General features: G+C 53.2%; 1 protein-coding gene across 3 annotated transcripts in view; it reads left to right on the top strand.

Moving 5' to 3' along the window:
• The first annotated feature begins 13,496 nt into the window (after positions 1 to 13,496).
• Positions 13,497 to 23,712, top strand: part of BRF1 (BRF1 general transcription factor IIIB subunit) — a 38,892-nt gene continuing 28,676 nt past the window's right edge. The window contains exons 1-2 of one of the 3 annotated variants that reach the window (XM_074326763.1): positions 13,497 to 13,640; positions 21,162 to 21,335. In XM_074326763.1, coding sequence (XP_074182864.1) covers positions 21,242 to 21,335 — 94 coding nt within the window. In that variant the 5' untranslated portion in view covers positions 13,497 to 13,640; positions 21,162 to 21,241. Of the gene's footprint in view, positions 13,641 to 16,352; positions 16,492 to 21,161; positions 21,336 to 23,712 lie in introns of those variants that run through there. The other 2 variants (XM_074326765.1, XM_074326764.1) reach the window with 2 other exon arrangements.

Genomic DNA, 23,712 nt, shown 5'->3' on the forward strand with positions numbered 1-23,712 from the left:
AGAGCAGCCAGTGACAAAGGGTGTAAAATGAGGCGCAGCTGACGCCCGGAAGCACCAAGTGAAGCCAGCAGTGTTGTCATTGTCACTGTTACCAGGCATTGGAGGAAGAAGTGGAACGAGTCTCCTAAGGTGGCCATGAACAAGCCACGCAGCATCACTGCAAGACCCCAAGAAAGGAGCAGTGGTACAGAACAGGCGTGGGACGCACGGCCTCTTCTCAAGTCGCTCGCAAGAAAGTCAAGTTTGAGTCTCCCTCGCACAACACACCAACACGAAACCCAGATGGAAGACACAGTTAAAAAGAAAAAGCACCAAAAAAGCGTAAAAAGGAAGAGCCATCACTGGGGTCACAGGGACTTTCTGAGGAAAGAGACTCTGAAGGACACCGCGGGCTGAAAGCCAGGTTGTGTCTGTGTACCTGGACACCTGGAGATGCAAATGTCGCTACAGCCAAAAAGCCACCACCAGCAAAGTTACAAGGCAAACGGCAGAAAAGGGTCTGGGACATATGTGGGGGGCCAAGGGCTGATACGCTGGGTACATGCCAGCCTCCAGCACGTGGACAGGAGCACTGGGTGTGCGCAGGGCAGGGCACAGGCCTAGGTGGTGATGAGTGGGCTGAGCTCGTGAGGGTGGGGCCCCACCTACAGGGCTGCCTCAGTTGCCCATCAGATTGCTGGGGACTGAACACCAGGATCCCAGTGTTGGCACTCGGTGGGCAGTGGTGTCAGTGCACAGACGTCCCCACAGACGGTAGGAGCAGCACATGCCCAGAATGAGCTCCGAAGGCTGAGCGGGTGTGGGTCAGGCAGCCATAGCACAGCCACCCAGCTGTGGGAAATAGCAAGTTGAGATCTGGCTACAAAGAGAACATACCATATGATCCTATTTGGTTAACAAAACGTGTGTAAATGCATGTACATGTAAAGTGCATATTTACGTGTAGTGGGTAAGGCATGTAAAACATCTACACTCAAGTCCAGGGAAAAAGATGGAAAGATTAGAAATGCTCTCTGTGTTAAGAAGTTGTCTCTGTGGTGGGAATTTGGTTGACTTAGTTTCTTTTTTTTCAATTACCTCTATGTCTTATTTTCTCAGCAATGCATATGTATAAGTTGTGTAACAAAATACAGGAAAATGCCACAGGCTTTCGGAGTCACATTGCATTGCAGCCGTCAGGCTACTCACCCATCTGGCTGGGGTTTGCCTAGTCCTGGAAAGACCAAGTGAACAAAGGGCCCCCCAGCCCACCTGCGCCCTGCAACAAACTGAGGTGTCTATGTAAGGATGCTGTCTGCTTAGGGTACCATCACTACCATCAAACAAAATTATGCAAATCTGTAAGAGGGCACCAAAGTCCCGGGGGAGATGGTGCGAGGAGTAACACACAGAAGAAGTAAGTACATGACTGCTTGTTCATTGTCACCAGTATCAGGAACCATAGCATTTCCCTGTCTCCTTGGCATAGACTGACCGTGGGCCTGGGTCAGGAGAATACCCTGCATCTCAGTTTACTCAGGCTGGTGTCCACTTGGGTATTCTTAGTGCAGGTGAGGCTCAGGCATGGCACCGTGGCGCTGGGACCTGGAGCAGCCCTCTGCCCAGCAGTGGGTCCTGCAGGTGAAACCAGAGATGTCAACAGGGACGCAGGAACAGGTATGAGTGACACTTCAAATAGCAAAGCATAGGGAAAGGCAAGTCTCACAGCAGAGAAGCTGACGGATCAGACACGTGGAACACGTTTGCCAGTAAAATGTCAGCATGGGACGTTCCCAGCATGGGAATGTGCTTCCGTGTGTTATGAAAGTCAGGACAGACGGCCCAAGGACAGTGGCCTGGGTCGGGAAGAATGCATGAGGAGGCGCCCCCACACTGACCAGCCCGCTCTGGGTCCTGAGAACAAGGGGCACCTTTGTGTTTCATTTAATACTTCTCTGTGTTTCTTACAATGGGAACAGTGTCACAATGAGCCAGTGCATGAGTTAGATGCTGAATGAAAGAGGAAAGCAGCAAGTCGCTGACACAGAAGCCCACAAGGGACGCTCACGGATAAGTCATAACAGCGGACCCCAGTGCCGGCAGCACCAGTGTTCAGCCTCGGCACTGGTCAGATGACCGTAGGAATGGTTTCCCGTTTTCTTTATTTTTCTCATGTTTACAATTAGCAAAAATGATTTTGGTAATCTGAAAGCAACATTACATCTTAAGTCAAAGAAGTAAAGTGGGGCTGATGGAGGGGCCCCAAATGCCGGCTTTGTGTGGGATCCAATGCAGCGGGAGGCGGGGGGAGGCACAGTTTGGAGCAAATAGTATTCTTCAAAGATTTGTGTCGGGTGCTGGACACAAGACAGGGAAGCCTGGTCGCAGGTACAAAGGCCGCAGGTGTCCTGGACACACTGGCTGGGTGCTGGCCTGGCTGGCGCTGCAGGTGGGGAGGAAAGAAGTGGGTGAGAGCCGTGGGGCCAGCGGCCCAGGTGACCTGGGGACTGACTGGGTTTGGGGGAGGAGGAGGAGAGAGGAGTGAAAACCAGCTGAGGTTCAGAGACTGCCCGTCCCCCAGGAAAAAGAAAATTCTGGACCAATATGCAGAACAGAACATAAAACAGACGCACACACCAAACGGGCGAGTGTGTCTGGGATTTGGAACCATGGGGGACGGGAGGACCTAGTTCAGTTATACAGTGGAGTCACACAGACACAACATGTTGCCCAGGAAACTTCCAGACACTGCAAATGAGCGAGATTCACCCTCACATGACATTGTCCACCTTACAAAATAAGAAGGGGAAAAAAAATCAAACCCCAAGTAAGCAGAAGGAAGGATTATAATAAAAATCAGAGTGGAAATCAATGAAATGGAAAACAAATGCAATAAAGAAAATCAATAAACAAAATGTGGTCCGTAAAATTGATAAACCTCTAGGCCGATCAGGACAAAAAGAGACGGAAGACAAAAACGACCAATATCAGGGACATGGATGAGAAAGGGACAGAAGGAAACATTTAGGTTATTGTCTTGATATGGTGATGGTTTCATGGGTGTAAATACTTATCAAATTTATCGAATAACCCTTGGGTCCAAGAAGAAATTAAAAGGGGAACTTAACAAATCATGCATTTCAGTATGTGCAGTTAGGCCTCAATAAAGCAGTTAAAACAAAATCACGAAAGCGTTATTGGGAGGACTTTTAAAAGACCTAAGTGAAAGGTGAGAGGGAAAAGCTAAACAGAGATATCAGAATGTCACAAATGTTGGGGTTCAAGACTTGCCCAGAAGGGTCCCTGGGAACACCCCAGACTTTGGCTTGACCCTGAAGGGCAATGCCCTGGACGCAGGAAGGCAGGGCCTCCCAAAGCCTGGCGGCATCCATGAGTGGGCCCAACCCCACTGGATGGACAGAAGGAAAAAGAAATTCTGAACAACAGAACACCGCCAGAGCCTCCCCGTTTTCTTGACAGTGACCACCACATAGCCAAGATCCCCAGCTGTGCCAGGACACAGGATCACGGTAAACCCAGAAGAAGCAATAGACACAAATCCACGCGTCACCAGACATTGCCATTGTTAGAAGGAACCTTAAAATGTGAGCAATGTGTTCAAGACATAAATGAAAAAGAGAGAATTTCATCAGAGAATTGAAACTAAAGAAAAAGAATCCTATGGAAATTCTAGAACTGAAATATAAAAATGACAGAAATTAACTGCATAGATGGCTTGAAAAGCAGATTGCACACGACAGAGAGAGGACTAGTGAAATGCAGAGCAGTGGATAGAAACCCCCCGATGGATGCGTGGAGAGGAGAGCAGTAGAAATACGGAGCATGAGGTGTTGGGGATGGAGTAAGAACCTGACACAGGTGCACGTGAAGCCCCAGAGAGAGAGGCGTGGGGGACAGAGTGCAGACACAATATGTGAACAATACCGGCTGAGAATTTTAAAACACTGACGAAAGACAACAAGCCACAGATTCAGGAAGCTGTATGAATTGAATTAGCATAAATAAAAGAAAATCAGCTAGGAACATCCTAGCAAAACTGCTGGAAGTAGAAATTTAAAAAGCATCCATGGAAAAATGGTACATTATCTTCAAAGTGCAACAAAAAGATATGAAGCACATTTTCAACAGAAACACTGGAAGCAAGAAGACAGTGGAGTGAGGTCTTGAAAGTGCCCAAAAGATAATGACCACCAACCTCCAATCCCATACTGGGTGCCCGGGTGCCCACAGTGCAGGCCACTCCTGTTGGCCACCCCAGCTGCCCCGACTGGCGCCCCCACTCCTGAAGGCAGCACCCCCCACACACTCCAGGACACCCGACAAGCTCCCCATGCCCTGTCACACTGTCCCCACCTGCAAGGAGGCCAATGTCCAGCCCTTGGATCACGCCCGCACTGCTCAGGGGTGCTGACCTGCCCTGCAGAAGCTGGAAGCTCACTGCTGCCACTCGGGGGCCTCAGCTGGCCAGGGTCCTGCTGCAACCAGGGACAGCCTCACCTCCTTTCTGTGTCCAGATGACAGAGCGGAGGGACATCCTAGCCGCCCACTGCGTTCTCTCCTGGCAACTGACGTCTGGGGGTGGCCTGATTTCTGTCTGCCCAGTCTGTGCTTGGACATTTCCTCCGCTGCATGGTGAGTGACACTCTCAGGGTCCTCCATGCCCGAGTCTCTCTCCTCATGGTGGCCCCTCTCTCAGAAGCCTGCGGCGGCCCTCTGCCATCTGAGCCCCCAGGGCCGTGGATGGCCGTCCAGCACGTGTGCATTTGTCAGGCAGGGTAAGGTGTGTGGGTGTTCCCAAGTCCTCCTCCCTCCAGGGGTGGGCTCACTCCCCCCCACCCCCCGAGTGTGGGCTGGCCTGACGCGGGCAGTCATCAAGTCTTGCAGGGCTGTCCCACCAGCTCTGGTCACACTGGCCGAGGGGACGCCGGCTGCCATGCTGGGAGGACATGCAAACAGCCACATGGAGAGGGCCCCTCCGGGAGGAGCTCAGGCCCCAGGAACAGCTACATGCGGGAGCTTAGAAGTGGACCTCCCAGAGTCTTCAGAGGACTGAGGCCTCTGGGGACACCCCAAACTAGAGCCACCGGGCTAAGCCTGTCCCAGACCCTGACCCACAGAAGCTGTGACATGATGGTTTGTTGTTTTGAGCTGCTACATTTGGAGTAACTTGTTACCCAGCAATTGATAATCAATATACCAAAAACGGTTGTTCAAAATATGGAGCAATGTCAGACTATGGGACTATGGAAATTTCACAACAATTTTGGACATCTGTGAAGTAAGAGAGATGAGCCAGGTAGCAAACATGGGAAGCTGCTAAGCATTGGTGTGGCTGAGTGATTGTTCCTCAGCCTTTTACTATTTTCTCTGCACTTTTAAGTCTTAAAATATTTTTATGAAAAAATTAGAAAGAAAAGGCACTAGTTTGGGCTTTTCTTTCTTTTAAATATATATTTCCCCCCTTTCTTCTTCCTCCCCTGCTCTGGTTCAAGCCCAGGGCAGGCAGCCCAGCTCCAGGGAGAGCTGTTGTTCACAATCTTAGCTGTAGAGGGCGCAGCTCACTGGCCTGTGTGGGACTCAAACCAGTGACCTCAGTGTTAGGAGCACAGCACTCCAACCACCTGAGCCACTGGTTCAACTCTAGTTTGGGTTTTCAAAGCAGAGGTCTTCAGCTTTGGCCTCTTGGGTGGCTGTGTGCTATCATGACCCTCAGGGCACTGACGACCCTCAGGGCACTGACCCCTTGCTGCACCACTCGCTCCACCCCGCAGTGCAGGTGAGGATGCAGGCTGCACATGAGGAGGGGGCCCAGTTGTCAGCCGCTGCCTCTGGCGTGGCCTCCGCAGGTGTGGCCTCCTGAGCGTGATTCAAGTGGTCTTGCAGTTTTGTTTTTACTCTTAGCTCTAACATCACCTGGAATTCATTGTTAGGACAGTATGAGGTTGGGATTCGGTTTACCCTTTTCCTTCTCTAAATGGAAATCCCAGCATCACTGAAGAGCCTACCTTTTCCTCAGTGATTTGAGGTCCCTAAATTTCCATACACGTGGTTTTCCGTTGGGCTTGTTTTCCGACTCCTGCTTTTATTCCATTTGCCTGTTTGTCCCCGTACAAATACTACAGAGTTTTAATGGCTGTAATTTGGTGTAATATACAGAAGATAATTTTCCTCTCCCTGAGTTTTCTTTTTTCTTTTAGAATTTTCTTGACTATTCTTGTGGATTATCTCTTCCAAGTGACTTTAGGATCAGTTTATCAAGTTACTGTATTTGAAAATCTCAGTGACATGTGATTGGGATTAAATCGACTTTACAACCTGACTAGTGAAGAGTATGTGTATTTTACATCTTTGCTTCCAAATCAGAATGGAGCGTTTTCTGAGTTAGTTTGAGCTCCTGTCACGTCCTACAGTTAAGGTTTAGTTTTTCAAAAATGTAGTCATGCACATTTCCTTTTAGGGTTATTCCCATGGGTGTTGGGGCGACTGTGAATGGCACCTGCAGATGCTTGAGGGCTCGCGTGGGTAACCACAGGTGGCGGGAGTCCTGGGGGGACAGACAACAGGGGGAGGGGCGCTCATGGGGATGTCCGGGCAGGTCAGGCACAGGTCCCAGAGACAGGTGAGCTGTGGGGCACAATATGCCCGCCCCGAGGGAGGGGCGGGCGGTCCCCGGGCCCGGTCTCCACCCTCGACCTGCGTCGCCCAGTCCCTGAGCTCCGCTTTTCAGACCCCACCCGGGGCCCCGCCCATAGCCCCGCTCACAGATCCAGGTCCGGTTCCAGGCGAGTTTACCACCCAAGGCACCGCCCACCACAGTCGGACCCGCCCCTCAGGCCCCGCCCACCAAACAGAGCCCCGCCCCGCCTCCGGAAGTTCTCGCGCTGCCGACGAGGCCTGCTGGTTTGTAGTTCCGAGGCTCGGTGGCCCTGCCGGGGCTCGGAGTCGCGGGTTCGAGCCGTCACTTCCCCGTCGCGGCCTGGGTGCCCGTCTCCGTCTCGCAGGCGCGGCCGTTGCAGGAGACGGAGCCCCGGCGCTCGCGGCGAATCTGCCGCTGCGAATCGGCGGGCGCGGCGGCGGCGGCGGCCTCGCGAGAGTCTGGGCGCGGACGCGGCGGCGCGCCGGCCGCCGAGGCGGACAGAGCGGGCAGAGCGGGCCGGAGCGGCGGAGCCGGTCCCGCGAGCCGCCGGCATGACGGGCCGCGTGTGCCGCGGCTGCGGCGGGACGGACATCGAGCTGGACGCGGCGCGCGGCGACGCCGTGTGCACCGGTTCCGGCTGGTGGCAGCTTGGGGTGGTTGCTGGCGCCTCCGGAAACGGCGTGTGAAGCTCTTGATGCGGACGCACGCTTTCCTTTCTCGGGGGTGGCTCCCAGGAGTGGGCGAGCGGAGTTTGAGTTTCCCGCGACTGTGGAGCTGGTGTCGGTGGCCGTGCCGTCCGCGCTCGGCAGCCGCGCGCCGTCTTCACCAGCGCTGGGTGTTGGCAGGGTTTGCACTCGGAAGGTTCCAATAGCTGTGCGGTGGCGCCTCGCGCGCTGCGCATTTGCATCGTCCCTCTAGTGCCTGTCGGTGATAAGCGGCCTCTCCAGGGCTTATTGGTCTCCCCTGATCCTCTGCTGAAAGGCCTGTTCAAGGCTTTTGTTCCTTTTTTATTGAGGTTGTTAGTTTTCTTACTGTTGAGTTTTGAGCGTTCTTGAAATATTTTCGTGGCAAGTCCTTGGTTGGATATGCAGTTGACAGAGCAGAAGTGAACATTTTGACTAAAAGTTTTACATTTTGATACAGTCCAGTTTATCGATTTTTTTTCTTTCGTAGATGGTACTTTTTGTGCATGTCCAAGAAATCTTCTGACTCTAGGTTGCCATATTTTTCTTCTAAAAGTTTTATTTTTTTGTTTTACCTTTAGATCTATGACTATTTTGAGTTTAAGTTTTATATCAGCGTGATGTGTGTAGTGGAGGCTCCTTATTTGCAGGTGGATGTCCTGTCCAGTTGTTCCAGCACCATTTGTCATGAGACTGCCTGTTTTCGAATTGCCTTTCCTCCTTTGGCAGAGGTCACTAGCCGTGCTTGTGGGTCTGTTTCTGGGCCCTCTCCTCTGTTCCCTTGGTCCCAGTGACATCCTTTGTCTACACCACACTGTCTAGTGTACTGTACATTTATCGTCAGTCTTGGAATCACGTGTTGTGTGAGTCCTCCAACTTTGCTCTTCGTTTTCAAAATTGTTTTAGCTGTGGTAGTTCCCTTCCCTGCCCATTCAATTTTAGAATAAGTTTGTGTATATTTACCAAAAAATGTTACTGGGGTTTTGATTGGAGTCGCATTAAAGCTCTTGATAAATTTGGGGTGATTTGACATTTTTACTATATCGTGTCTTCCAGTCCGTGAACACAGCATGTCTCTCCACACGTTTAGGCTTTCTTTGCTGTCTTTCATCAGCGTTGTGTAGTTTTCAGCATATAGCTCCTGTACAACTTTGTAGATGTATGCCCAAGATCCAAACAGAAGTATTGTAAATGATGTTTTTTAAATGTTTAGTTTTTGGTTATCCATTGTTAATATATAGAAATATGGTTGATTTCTGTTGTTGGCCTGTTTCCTGTGACCTTGCTAAACTTTTTAGTTCTAGGAGTTTTTAAAATAGATTCCTTGGGATTTTCTATGTAGACACTCATGCTCTCAATAAATAGGGGCTGTTTTATTTTTTTCCTTTTATTTCTCTTTCTTGCCTTAGAGCAGACATGCCTTCCTTCTTCTCAATCAGGGAAAAGCATTCAGTCTCTTCCCAATCAATGTAATGTTAGCTGTAGGTTTTTGGTACCTAGTGTTTATCAAGTTGAGGATGTTCCCTTTCTACTCCTAGTTTGTTGAGTTTTTATCACGAATGGGTGTTGAATTTTGTCGTATGCTTTTCCTGTATCAACTGATAAATCACGTTTTTTTCTTTAATACGCCAATATGGCTGATTTTTGAATATTGAACATGCCTTGCGTTTGGGGTAAAACTCACTTGGTCCTGGGTGTTATTCTGGGTATGGGTTGCTGGATTAGATGTGCTAATGTTGAAGAGTTTTATGTTTCTATTCATGTTGGATATTGGTCTGTAGTTTTCTTGTAATGTCATTGTCTGGTTTTGATATCAAGGTCATGGGCCTCATGGAATGAGTTGGGTAATATTCCCTTCTCATCTGTTTTCTGGAAGAGATTGTATGGAACTTGTGTTAGGTTCCTTGAATGTTTGGTGGAATTCTCCAGTGTAGCCATCTGGGCCTGGAGGTTTCTTGTTCAGAAGATATTTAACTACAGATTTCGTTTCTTTAGTAGTTGTAGGTTATAGTTATAGTTTAGATTATCTCCTTCACCTTGGGTGAGTTTGTGGTTTTGAGGATTTGGTCCGTTTGATTGAGGTTGTTAAATTTTTGTACAGAGAATTGTTGGTACTATTCTCTTATCCTTTTGATGCCTGCAGGGTCTGTAGTGATGTCCCTCTTTCCTTTCTACTATTGGTGTTTTGTGTGTTCTTATTGTTTCTCTTGCCAGAAGTTTATAAATTTTATTGCTCTTTTCAAAGAACTGGCTTTGGGTTGCATTGATTTTTCTCTCTCGGTCTTCCTCCCCATCCTCTCTGAGCTCTACACACGTCTTTGTGTTCTTCCTGGGTGACTTCCCAAGGGCTACTTCCTGAGACTGCTGGAGTAGCGCTCCCCGGCACTGTGTTTGGGGCTTTGTCACACATCATCAAACTTTTCCTCTAGAGTCATTCAAGACTTTGATGCCTGTTGGGGAGAGTAACAACCACAGTAAGAACAGGTAACTGGAGTGGCTGATACATTGTGCTGAGCGCACCCCTGGACCTGATGACAGCGCCTGTCCTCTCTGGGCAGACAGGAAGCTGGGTGCAGAGGAGATGGACTCCCAGAGAGTCCTGGACGTGAGAGATGTGCTCCCGCCCATGCACAGCGGTCAGGCACACGGCCTTGTGAGCGCCGGGTAATGAGGGGGGGTGTCTCCTGCGCCAGGAGTTCTCCATCTGCCCGGTGGGGTTCTCCCAGATGCCTGGCCTCCCCTCCCTTCCAGCGGCCATGGCACTGAACCAACTCCCTGGCACAGGGGTGTGTGCCCAGTGGCCCTTCTGAGCTCTTCCTTCACGCCAACCCCATCTGAAAGCTGAGCTTCCCTCCTAGTTGCCCTTTTCTGGGTCCCAAGGCCACTGCTTTCCTAATTGGTCCTGCTTGTTCTTTGAGAACTGAGCGTGGACATTTAGCTCAGTGGTTTACTCCAGAATATGCACATTAGTCATCAGGCCGTGTGGCCAGAGGCCTTGCCACCCAGGCTCCCGATGGGGCTCCTGGAAACCACCCCAGAGCTCCGTTGTCCAGGCCTTTCCGAGCGACCACCCCCCCCCCACTCCCGCCCATTCCCTGGAAGATGTTCCCTGACCAGCAGAGTGTGAGTCCAGGACTAGACACACAAACAACTCCTCACTGAGCGGTGGTGACAGGCGGTGCGGGGAAATCCAGGCCAAATGCCTCAGCTAGTGAGGGGTTGGCATGGGCAAGGGAGAGACCACCAGCCCAGAAGGATGGGTGCGTGAGGATACGGGCGCCCAGCCAGGCCAGATGGGCAAAGCGGGGTGGGGTAGAGCGTGGGGCCTCAGCAGGTCCTGAGGAAGCTCCTGCCGCTCCTGGGGAAGGGCTCGCCTGTGTGTGCCCGGGACTGCAGGGGCAGAGCAGGGCTTCCCAGCAGGGCGTGCAGGGTAGGCTCTGTGTGCCGCAGCGTCCTGTCACAGACACTGAGGGCCTCAGGACAGCATGCTTCCCCTGGGTGTCTGTCCCCTGTGCGGGTGATGAGGCAGCCTGGAGGCCGAGAGAGCTCCCGCAGCGAGCGACGCGGCTCCTCCTGGGCAGCGCCTCCCAGGGTTTCCACAAGGACAGCATCTCCTAGTGCGAGCGGTCCCAGTGTGAAGTGCTGTCGGCACGTTGGTGATGGATGCCCACCCCGTAATTCAGTGACAGGTTTGCTGCCTGCAGCCTGCTGCTGCTTGCTGGGGCCATCCCTCTGCCCTGAAGGAGGCATGCACCCCTCCCACAGGTGCTGTCTGGCCACAGCCCGCCCAGCAGCTGGGCGTCTGAGCAGGGGCCTGGTGTCCCAGAGTTGGAAGGTTCTGCGTCTCTCTTTCTACCTGGTGGCCTCTCAGAGCCCCTGGCTGGTCTGTCCTGGAGTCTCTTGGGTGAGAGAGGACTGTTTGTAAGATGTCATTTGCTGCTTTTTTCGCCCACCAGGCGCCTTGCTGCGTGGTTTCCATCAAGGGAATGTTAACCCTGCAAAGCAGGCTTTGGTAGCTGCCTCGGGGGAGGTTCAGGTTGCTGCCTCTGCTTAGCTGTTCATTCATCAGTGGCAAGGGCTGCGTGTCCGGCCCGTCCTTAGTGCCTGCGACTCACCTGGCTTCTCGAGTGTCTTTGGATGCTTTGGTCCACGTGCGAGCTCAGGCTGCCGGACACTGAATTCCTCTTTCATGCTGGGACCTTGTGTGGGTGTCTCCCCTTAAAAGGAGTTTCACTGCAACAGAAACGCTGCGCTTTAATGAAATAGTACAAAGTGATTGAAGGTTTTGCTTACCCATCTTGAAGGAACCCGTGAATGAAACGGAGTGTGGCACCGTGCGAGGCTCTTCTTTCTGGGGTGCTGAGGCCCCTCGGCCCTGCCTGGTCTCTCCTTTCTCTTTTGGTCTGGGGTCCTGGTGCTGCTGGTGTTGTCGTGTGCTCAGAGTGGCTGAGCGCACGACAGGCCCCTCCAGTCGTGAGCGTCAGGCCTTTGCACCTTCTTGCTCTGAGAGCCACAGCTGGTGGGGCCTGGCTGGGATCCCAGGGGAGTTGCAGGACCTTCCCCTGCTGCCCACCAGGGGGCGACCTTGGCCTGGCCGTATGGAACGCTGCCTTCTGCCTGTGAGTTCCAGCTTATGTTTTTTGTTACAGGATCTTGTTATAGAAAATAGCAAATGTTTTCGGAAGTAGAGGGACTGGTCTGAAGGGCATCTGAAGGGCAAGAACACCATGTGCTGGTGGTGTTGGTCAGATGTAATGCTCAAGCCCATGGCTGCTGAAATTTGCTGAATACGCACTTTCGTACCATCCCGCCTGCCTTCCAGGTTTTATCTGTTGTGACCAAACCCCAGTGGGTGGCGCTTGTCAAGTAAACATACAGATCAGTTCTGCAAGCAGGTTTTGACTCCCCATCCCCACCCACCGCACCCCCAGCTGGCAGGACCCAGTGAGGTACCGTCCTTGCTACAGAGAACTTAGTCTGCGGAAGGGGCATGCAAGGAGATCCTGGTTTCTCCTGGAAGCACGTGATGCACTGAGGCCACGCACAGGGAGCTCGGGGCCGTGGGGCAGGTGTGTGTGTGCATGCGCGTGTGCACGTGTGCCTGTGCAGACGTGAGTGTGCACGTATGTGCACAGGTGACATTGTGCATGTGTGTGCGTGTGTGAGGGTGCCCTGCATGTACACGGGTGCGTGTGTGTGGGTGTGTGAGTGTGCAGGGGGAGCAGGCCTCAGCAGGAGGCTCCCAGAGCAGATGGAGCCGGAGCAGCTCCATGTAGGGCCACCTGGCGGCGGGGAGACTGGGAAGGACGCCCAGAAAACGGCCGTGCAGGTCCTGGGAGTGGGGGGCATGTTTGGGGGTGGACAGTGCAGGGGAGCAGGAGGGCAGAGGGCGCCACCTCTGGGTTTTGCGCCTTGTGGGGGTGGAGGAGCCAGGAGATCTCACTGAGCCCTCGGCCTCCACTTGAATCAGTGGAGCCTCTTCGGCGCCTGTCCGTCAGTGTCTACGCAGGGAGACGAGGCTGGAGGAAGGCCACCTCTGTCTTAGTTCCTGAAAACTTTATGTCACGTCATTGTCTTCTAACGCAGGATCATTCTAATTTGTTCAGAACATCTCCATTTAATTAGAACAATGGGGCTATTTCTTTTCTAACATTAGACTTGGGGGTGCTGGAAACAAACAGGCCTGGTGGCTGACCTGGTCAGGTGACTGAGTGACTGTGCCTTTGTCTAAAAGATTTCGAATCCCAAAATCCTGAAGTTTAAAAAAGCCAGCACCACCAGATGGGTGGGAGATGCCTCCCAGTGTCACCCAGCAGAGCTCGCAGCTGCCGTGGGGCTTCAGGCCCCAGCGTGTCGCCTGGCCCGCCCCAGCTGGCAGGCGAGGGCGCACTGCCGGCTCTGCTCCTTCCTACCCTCCATGGCTAGCTTCTTGAAGACACTGAGTCTGTGGTGACCTGTTAGGGCAGCAACACCTCGTGTGACAACAGCCATCTCCAGGCACTGTCCCCGTCCCCGCACCGTGCTCTGCTGGAGGGGGCCGCAGGCTCCGTGCCAGTCCCCACGGGGAGACGGCGCTCATTCCCGAGAGTCAGGCTGGCCCTGTGGCCGCCCCCCGCCCCCATGGGAGGCGGCCCAGGAGGCTCCCAGCCCCGGGCCTCGGCTGTGTCTTGCCCCAGTAGCACCTGATGTGCCAGAGTGCTCCGCCACGTGTGGCTAATTGGTCTGATTTGTGTTTCTAGGTGCTGGCAAAACCCCATCCTTGGGCGGCGGCTTCCACGTGAACCTGGGAAAAGAGTCGAGAGCACAGACCCTGCAGAACGGTACTTCCCGTCTCGGTGCTGCTGGGCGAGGGCGGGTGCCAGGCTCCCGTCCTTGCCACCCTCCAAGCCCAGTGCACACCACCCTTCTGGGAGGAATTGTACATGGACCCACTCCCCTTTCCCCGGTCGCCACGACCCCTCTGGGCCTCCTGCAGAGACTATGCCAGGATCGCTCAGGGAGGTCGGGTCCTGTTTGTCTCTGGGCTCAGTTAAGATGGCACAGAAACTACAGGTTGATACAGTGTGACGTGGCATGCCGTCACCGTTGTATTTTATAACAGATCGCGGAAATGTCTTTTCAGATCCCAGGCCTGTGTTTAATCGGGTTTCTCCTCAGTGTTGAATTGTAAAAGTCCGTAGTGTATTTTAGATACAAGTCTCGCATGCATCACGTGAGTAAGGACACGTTCGCCCGTCTGTGGGGTGTCTTCACGTTTTGATGCTGTACTGTGAGGCACAAAGGTTTTCTTTTTGGTGCTGTCCAGTGTACCTATTTCTTTGTGCTTTTCATGTCATAACTAAGGAACATGGCCAGTCCAATCCAAATCACAAAGATTATGCTTACGCTTTCTTCCGACTTTTATGGTTTTAGACCTTGGATTTAGGTTGTGACCCCCTTTGAGTGAGCTTTCGCCCATGGTGTGAGGAAGGACCCACCTTCTCTCTGGCGTGGGAGTGCCCAGCGTTCCCAGCCCCGTTTGTTGGGAGCCTGCATTGATGGCCCAGCCGGCCATGGGTGTGCGGTTCGTTTCCACTCACCTCTACTCCTAGCTCGGTGTCCTCTGCGCTGCCGCTGGGGCTTCGCAGCAGGTGTGGAATCAGAAACGGGAATCCTCCAGCTTTGTGCGTTTTTAGACAGGATTTTGGTGATTATTCTGAGTCCCTTGAATTTCCACGTGAATTTTATGATCAGCTTAGTTTCTGCCAAGAGCCAGCTGGGGTTGGATAGGGGTTGTGTTAAGTCTATAAATCAATTTGGGGTGTCACCATCTTCACATCCCTGAACATGGAGTGTCTTTCCGTTGATTTGGGTCTTATTTAATTTGTTTCAACAATTTTTGTGGTTTTCAGAGTATAAGTTTTACATTTCTCTTATTACATGTATTCCTAAGTGTTTTATTCATTTTGATGCTGTTGTAAATGGAATTGCTTTCTTAATTTCATTTTTCAGTTGTTTGTTGCCAGTGAATAGATGGTAGATGTCTGGGTGTTGAGCTTGTATCCTTGCAGAACTCACTGATTATGATAGTTTCTAGTGGATTCCTGAGGATTTCTTCTGTATACAAGGTCATGACATCTGCAGATAGAGCTTCACTTGACTTCCCAATTGAGGAGCGTTTTGTTTAACTTTCTTGCCTGGCGGCCCTGGCTAGACCCTCCAGCACCGTGTTCCTGATTTCAGGGAAACATCCAGTTTGTCACCACTAGCACGATGTCAGCTGTAGTCGGCTCGGGCAGGGTCCTTTCTGCCGAGACCGCAGACATTTCCGTGAGGACGCTCTCAGGAACGTTACGGCATGTAAGAGCGCCTCCACGTCTGTACCTGCCTGCTGGTCACCTTGGCTCTCAAGGACCTGCGTCCCCTCCCTGCTGCTGCTGTGGACGGGACGGCCAGCAGGGGACACCCACATGGGCCGACTGACATGAGAGCAGACACATCAAAATGTGTTTCTAAGTTTGCACTGTGCTCTTTTCTTTGATCCCATGGGTTTGATTGGTGTAGTTTGTGCTGCTCTTCTTCCCAGCCTGATTCCTCTGGTCTGTAGGAGCTCAGTCTTTTGAGATGACTCGACACTTGCTCTGCCTGTCACAGACAGTGTGTTAAACCCCCGTGGGGACTGTGGATGTGTCCGTGGCCACCGTAGTTTGGTGAGGTTTTGTTCTGCCTGTTCCAGGCTGTTGTTGGCGCCTGCAGACGAGTCCGTCCTGGTGGGAGCCTGCCCTGCCGCCCTTGCTCATCACATGGGGCTGTCACACACGTTCCTGTTCTGTCTGGCTGACTTTAAGTTCTTCTGCAGATGAAGAACTTTATTCCCAGTAGAGGATGTGTGTGTTCCCAAACCTTGTGGTGTGTTGTACGTCAGACCCCAATAAAATGTAAAGAGCATGGCAGCAAAACTGGAAACTAGCAATAAAGAGAGAAAACCCATCTGAATAAAACAAACTTTAAATAATCCTGGGTTTAAGCAGAAAATCGCAGCAGACCTCATAGACTCTTAGAACAGGGTATCTATCAGGTCTGAGGCCGAGGTGGAGCCCAACAGCGATTTGGGGAAGCCCGCACTTTGTGGGGTCTTCCTCTGCAGCCCTTTCATGGGCTCCCTCCTGGGGGTCAGCGGCTCGGCGCCTGCGAGGGGCTGGCTCTCCCTCCTCTGCCCTGAGGTGCCCTCCTGCCTTTGGCCGTCTTCCTGGGTGTCAGCATCCAGTGTCTGCCGGGTGGGGGCCATGGGGCCCAGTCCCAGACTGTAGAGCCGTCCGTTTCCCGCCCGGGGCCACACTCTGTTGACCTTCTGTCTGCCGGGGTTCCCTTTTCTTCTTTGCCTTGGTGAGTTTTTGCCACTTGATATCCTGTCATTATCTGTAGCTTTCAGGGGTGGGGGTGGGGGGATAATGGAGGGCAGGTCCTGGCACAGTTTCCAGACGTTCTCTAGGAGACGGAATCTGCTTTTCCGACGTGTTGGGGGCTCTTCCTGCCTCGTATTTCATGTTTTATATTTATCTGTAAATAACCTTCACTGCTCCTTGCTGATTTAACCATGGCTTGTGTTTTTTTCCTTCATACGCTGTGTTCTTCACCTCGCCCGCCTGCCCGGGGGTTTGGCTTTCCGAGTATCACAGTAAAGACGTGACGGTCAGTAGTCACCCCCAGCTTTGCCTCCAGAGCCTGGACTTGGTCTGTCATCCTCCCGTGCCTGTGCACGTCGCGCCCCCACCCCCAGCCTGTAGTGTTTGCTTGAGATCCGTGAATTTAGCTTCAGCTGTTACTGTTTTGTTAAATGTTGGTTGTCTGTCTTAGAAAACAAGGAGCTGGAAAATGAGCAGATGGACAGCTCGCCCGGCGCCGCGCCGTGCCTGTGTCGTGAGAGGGTTTGCCAGCTGCTCGCCTCTCTCCCTCCCTCGGGTCTTGTGCCCACACCTGTCCCTTTCATGTTTTCGCCCCTGGTTCTGTTGGGAACATACTCAGGCTGTGGTTAAAGGCTGGGTCCGTGAGGGAGGAGCTCCGGACGCCTGCGTGTTAGAACTTGACTTTGTCCTCCCTTGGCAACGCTTGACGGGGCTTTGGGGCCGGTGTCCACCGGGCCCTGAGCAGGAGCGGTCACGCCCAGTCTGAGTTCTGGTCTTCTTTTATTACTTGCAGGTGTACAGAACAACATACTGATTAGACTACACCCCTCACAGCCTGATCACCCCCTAGGCTACTACCCCTCTGACACCCTACATCGCTATTCTAATACCATCGACTGTATTCCCTATGCTGTACTTCACATCCCATGACTATGTATATATATTTAATTATAGTTGACATTCAGTATTATTTTATGTTAGTTTCAGGTGTACAGCGCAGTGGTCAGGCGTTGATCTCATCTATGAAGCGATTCCCCCCATAAGTGCAGTGCATCTGACACTCTACGAGGTCTTTACAACATCACTGACTATATTCCCCACACTGTACTTCACGCCCCGTGACTGTTTTGTGATGACCAAGGTGCACTTCCTGATCCATTCACCTTTCTCACCTCCCCCCCAGCCCCACTCCCATCTGGCAACCATCAGTTTGTTCTCTGTGTCTATGAGTCTGTTTCTGTTTTGTTTGCTCATTTATTCTGTTCTTTAGATCCCACATATAAGTGAGATCATATGGTATTTGTCTTTCTCTGTCTGACTGTCATGCGGGAGACCCTGCTCGCTGCGCCATTTGTCGTGCAGGGCGTCCGGCGGGGTCTCTGCTCCCGCTCCCCATACAAGAACGCAGGATATGGTGAGGCCAAAAAGGAACACCCACAGAGCCATAGGTAGGGGAGTCATACCACTATATTCCCTCTGGCGGCACTATACTCTCACTGGAGGCTGGATCCACACTGTCCGCAAACCGCCATCCACGCTTGCCAGCCCAGCCACCATCTTCTTGCTAGCCCCCATCCTTTCTCTCTGCTAGCGTAGCCACAGCAGTTATATTAGTGGCCAATGGCTCACTGGTTACAGCTGACGGCCAACTAGCCACAGCTGATGGCCATGCAATCACAGTTGATGGCCATTTACTACCTGAGCCAGCACCTGTCTATGTGAGGCCGAGAGCCTGGAAACTACTTTCTGGGGCTCTGCCCCCACACTGACTTACTTCGCTTAGCATAATGTCCTCTAGGTCCATCCATGCTGTTACAAATGGTAAGATTTCATTCTTTTCTATGGCAGAGTAATACTCCATTGTATAAATGTACCTCTTATTCTTTATCCAGTCGTCTGCTGATGGGCATTTTGATTGTGTCCCTGTCTTCGCTATTGTGACTAGCGCTGCAGTGAACATAGGAGTATGTCTATCTTCTTGAATTAGTGTTTTGGATTTCTTTGGATAAATACCCAGAAGTGGAATTGACGGGTCATAAGGTAGTTCCAGTTTTAATTTTTTGAGGACCCTCCATACTGTTTTCCATAGTGGCTGCGACAATCTGCAATCCCACCAGCAGAGCACAAGGGTTCCCTTTTCTCCACGTCCTCACCAGCACTTGTTGTTTGTTTTATTGATGATAGACATTCTGACAGGTGTGAGGTGATAGCTCATTGTGGTTTTGATCTGCATTTCTCTGAATGGTCTCTTTTTCTTTCTTCTCTGGGCCCTGGTGGGGTTTTCCCTTTCTCCCTAGAGCTCTGAAACGCCATGAGCCCTTTCATTTGGGAGGCATCGCTCGGGGAGATTTGTTTCTGTTCCCCTTGTGTGTCTGTCTGTCTTGGTCTGATGGTCTGCAGCCCAGGGCATGCAGTGCACTGGCCGTGTGAGCGGGCTCAACATCGTGCGTTGCGGCATCCAGTCAGGGCGGAGCGCTCCCCGTCGTCGACCGGCTGGCTTGTTTTGGTTTTCCCTGCAGACAACTGGAATGGCCCACAAAGAATGGCCTTCTTTGCATGGGTGTTGTTGTGTGGGACGTCATGGTGTGAATACAGCCCCTCTGATTTAGCTCTTTGTCCTGTAGATGGCGTGTGGCTCATGCGTGTTGTCCTGGGGGACACTTCTCCCAGGAATGTGCCTGAGTGGGATTTCTGGGCACCAGGTGCACACGCTCACGTTCAGTAGCCCTGGCACGTTACCCTCCCACCAGCAAATGACCTGAGAAGCCAGGAGCTGCTGCCCGGGCACCTAGCTCACCAGCGTGTGGGCACTCAGGCCTGTGATTGGCTTTCCCTGGTGAGGCGTGACCATCTTCACCCAAGCTTTGGGGCCGATCCGAGGTCCTGTTTCTTAGAGTCTCTTGCACAAGTCCTTTAATGGCCTTAACCTTTTACCACTGATGCGTCAATGCCCCTTCCACACATACAATGGATCCGACTCCTTTGACGCATATACATATTTGATGTCTCCCCTAGACAATGGCTTCTCTTTTCACTTTTTCTTTCTTTTTTTTATATATAATATGTAAGATTTTGTTTGAGCCAATCTGAACAGGATTGAACGGGGAACAGGATCTCAGTGCTCCCTCTTTTTATTTTCTTAAGGTTGTCTTTTGGTTTCTTAACTTTTGAAGTCCCAGCATACCAGTCTTTTACGTTTAGGATTTTTATGACTTGATTGAGAGATTCTTGTCAATCCCATGGTCAGAAGGTCATCTCCTGTGTTCTTATCGAGAAGCATTATCATTTTATGTTTTGTATCTAGATTTGTGATCCACCTAAAACAAGTTTATATACACGTGTGAGGTATGGTCGAGGTTTACATTTTTAATATAGACACACAGTTCCAGCACCAATTCTCAACAGACCAAATTGCCCCCAAGCATTGTTTTGTCCACTGTCCCCCCAGAGCATTGCATCTGTCCACTGTCCCCCTCAGAGCATTGCATCTGTCCACTGTCCCCCCAGTACATTGCGTCTGTCCACTGTCCCCCCCGGAGCATTGCGTCTGTCCACTGTTCCCCCCCCGGAGCATTGCATCTGTCCATTGTCCCCCCCGGAGCGTTGCTGCATCTGTCCACTGTCCCCCCCGGAGCGTTGCTGCATCTGTCCACTGTACCCCCCGGAGCATTACATCTGTCCACTGTCCCCCAGTACATTGTGTCTGTCCACTGTCACCCCGGAGCGTTGCGTCTGTCCACTGTCCCCCAGAGCATTGCATCTGTCCCTGTCCCCCAGAGCTTTGCATCTGTCCACTGTCCCCCAGAGCATTGCATCTGTCCCGTCCCCCAGAGCTTTGCATCTGTCCACTGTCCCCCAGAGCATTGCATCTGTCCACTGTCCCCCCAAGCGTTGCATCTGTCCACTGTCCCCCCAGAGCATTGCATCTGTCCACTGTCCCCCCCAGAGCGTTGCATCTGTCCACTGTCATTCCCCCTCTGATGGCTTTGGTGCACCATCTTTGGGGCTGCCCCCAGGTGCCCCCCTTTGGCCAGCAGTTGTTTTCAGGTCATTGTGAGCAGCATGTGCAGGGTGGGTGGACCCTGCCATTAAACAGACGTGACCGAGGACACCATGCAGACCTTGCATCCCCAGCCACAGCCCTTGTCAGAGGGGAAAGCGCACTCAGCTTTTTGTGGATGGAGCGGAGGTCCTGCTTTTGTTCCTGGCCCCTGCGGTCTGGGGTGTGGAGGACGCTGGGGGCCTGGGTCTGTGATGGGATCTGCCCGTGCAGTGTGGCCGCTTGGCAATCAGTGGCAGTGATGGAGACGACTCTGCACAGTCTCCCTGGTGTCCCACTGTGGCCTCTACAGTCTCCCTGGTGTCCCACTGTGGCCTCTCGGCCTCGGTTCTGCTCTCTGGGCCCTCTAGCCGTGATTACTCTCGTGTGCGGGCAGCACTCTGCTGTCACCGCTGTCTTTGGCCTGTAGCTCTGGGATGGATGTGGCCAGGAAGAGGTGTGTGCAGACTTCAGTTCCTCGGAGCTTCCTGGTGCTGCGTGCCTGGCCGGGTGGCACAGAGGAGGCTGGGCAGAGCCTGGGGCACTCAGCCCGGGAGGGGTGTCCATGTAGTCCCATTGCAGGGTTTTGTGTCGTGGGGGGCTCGTCGGGAGTAGCACCAGGCTGGCGGCCTAAACACAGCCCCCCAGGCCCCCGAGCTCAGGGACGCGAGAAAGGCACACGCAGCATGCTGCCGCAGCCGCCTAGGCCCGGATCTAATGCCATTTCAAGGTGGAGAGGAGAGGTCGTGGTACGTGAGTTGTAGGGAAATTTGCGTCGTGGCCACACCTGAAGTTTTTAAAATGCGACCTAAAGATGTAGAAGGGAAGGGACAAACCTGTGTTCTGACTGTTAAGTTGCCAGGCGGCCACGTGAGTGGGCAGTGGGCTCGGCGGTGACCTCTCGCTTTGTGTCCTAGGCCGGCGGCACATCCATCACCTGGGGAACCAGCTGCAGCTGAACCAGCACTGCCTGGACACGGCCTTCAACTTCTTCAAGATGGCCGTGAGCAAGCACCTGACCCGCGGCCGCAAGATGGCACACGTGATCGCCGCCTGCCTCTACCTCGTGTGCCGGACAGAGGGCACGCCGCGTATCCTTTGGTTCGGGGGCTCTCACTGGGCCTCGGCTTGGCTCTTGGTCGGCGTCCTGTTCGGTATTGGGGCTCCGTGGTGACAGTGGCGTGGTGCTGGCATGTGATGCCTTATCTGTCCTGTTGTGTTACCTGTGTGGATGAGCGCCGGGCATCCTGGGCGCCCGTCCTCCCTTGGCCCTGGGGGAGAGCGGAGTGCGTGCTGTGCCCCCACTCTGCAGTGTCTTTCCTCAGTTGGCTGCTTGTAGGCAGGTCTCGTCCCAGGCCTGGTCACTGTGCCCCTCCTGTGTGTGCCCAGCGCTGTTCCCTGCCTGGGTGAGTCGTGGGCTGTCGGTTCCGCTGCTGCACCCTCTGCCTCCTGCACCCTCTGCCTCCTGCTTCCTCGTGCTGTTTCCCACCGCTCTGGGGCTCCCATGCCTGTGCACCCACCTGCGCACCTCTGAGGACAGCTTCTCTTCTGCCCACGCCCTTGGGGGTAGGTGGCAGCAGTCCAGGGTGCAGATGGGTCGCCCCAGCATTTGTGTGGCAGTGCCGGGGCCTTTCTGCCGCCACGTGCCTGCTGAGCGGTGCAGTACCCCAGTCTTGAGCTCCGTTTGTGTCGGGCGTGTGGCATCTGAAGGCCTAAAGCATCCGTGTTCTCAGGCTCAGGGTTCCTGGCGCAGCTGAGTGACTCAGGGGGGTCCTCTGTGCCAGTGTGCCTGTCTTCCTGTCGTGTCCTCCCTTTCATCCCATTTACCTTCGGCTCTGGGGGATGTTGATTTTTCCCAGGAACATGCTCCTGGCGGAGGAAGCCAGGTACAGAGGCCACATGTGGGTGACTCACCGTCTGCCAGACGTCCAGCACAGGGGAACCCACAGGCAGAACACAGAGCAGGGGCTGCGGGGCAGGGGAGGTGGTGCGAGCCGAGGGCAGGGTTTCTTAGGAGGTGATAAAAATGTGCCAGCATTAGATTATGGTGTTGGTCGCACAGCTCTGTACATTGGCTGAGAACTACTGAACTGTGCACCTTGAACTGGTAAATGTGTGACTGTAACTTTGCCCTTGTAAATCTGTTAAAGACAAGATGGCAGGGTGAGGGGAGCCCCGCCCAGCAGCCTCACCCCCGCTGGCCTGGTGGTGGGGGAAGTACAGGTGTGACAGGGTCTCATCTGTCGCTTCTGGTTGCCGGCACCACCACCCTCATGCCCCAGGCAGGGTCCCCAGACTTGTCCCGAACACCCCTCTCCTCCTGCCCCTTCTCCCTTTCTGCCACGCTGCCCAGCTGGGCAGTCCCCGTTCTGGCACTGCCTCGCCTCCTGGCACGTGAGTTCCAAAGCCTTTGAATGCGTGTGGAGGCCCCCAGTAGCCCCGCTGCCCCCAGGTGGGGCCGGCCTCGTCGACTCAGGGCTCTGGCAGGGGCCAGCTGGGAGCAGCTTGGGAAGAGACCAGCTCTCTAGACCCGTTCTGGGCCAGGGCTGGTGTGATTGGCAGAAGCTCTAGGGCTGTAACTGGACACACACACACCGCCAACCTCGTGTGTGCCAGACAGGTGACCAAGCCAGGGTGTTTTCCACAGAACCGGAGGTGCAGGGTGGTTACTGCAGCTCTCCGTGAAATGCACTCAGTGCTACGTGTGCTTTGGACACAGATGCCTTTTAAGTCTGATATTTACTGGTGTCCAGCCGAGCTGCTAGAAGGTCTATGGGTTTAGCTAAGTTAAGCCATGAAGCCGTGTCTGGAGGTTTCTGTCAGTTGTGACCTGTCATGCCTGTGCAAGTCCTGGGCAGGAGGGCTAGGTCTGCGCAGAGCACTCGCACAGCCGGCTGGCTGCTCCAGGCTGCAGCCGCCTTCAGACGCTGTCTCCCAGGCGTCAGACCACTCACGCAGCATCACGTCCGGGGCTTAACAGCGGTTCTGGTTTGCAGGGCACAGTAGCCTCCTAGAGTCTAAGCTTCTTTCACCCAGAACCACGTGCCCCTGTCCCCAGGGTCAGCCGAGGATGTTGTTCTTACTTACTCACCTTCACACAGCAGCGAGGTGCCCTGTGTGGTCTGGGGGTGAACGGGACTGCTCCTTCTTGAAATGTTTGGGGCAGTTCAGAGCGAAGCCATCTGGGCTATTAGCTTTCTTTGCAGAAGGGTCTTTTGTATGGGTTCAGTTTCTACCGTAGATGCAGAACTATCCAGACTTTCTGTTTCTTGTCTCAGTTTTGGTAAGTTGTATTTTCAAAACACTTGTTCCTATCACTTGACACCGAATGTAGTGGGTACTATTAATATTTCCCATGACCCTTTTGGGGTCTGTGACAGGTGTGGTAACATTCCCTCTTCCATGTCTTATGTCAGTAATTTTGCCTGTTTGTTTTGATCCATCTTGCACGGAGGGTGCCAGTTTTAT

This window comes from Rhinolophus sinicus, linkage group LG03 (assembly GCF_036562045.2).
Source record: "Rhinolophus sinicus isolate RSC01 linkage group LG03, ASM3656204v1, whole genome shotgun sequence".
Lineage (NCBI taxonomy): Eukaryota > Metazoa > Chordata > Mammalia > Chiroptera > Rhinolophidae > Rhinolophus > Rhinolophus sinicus.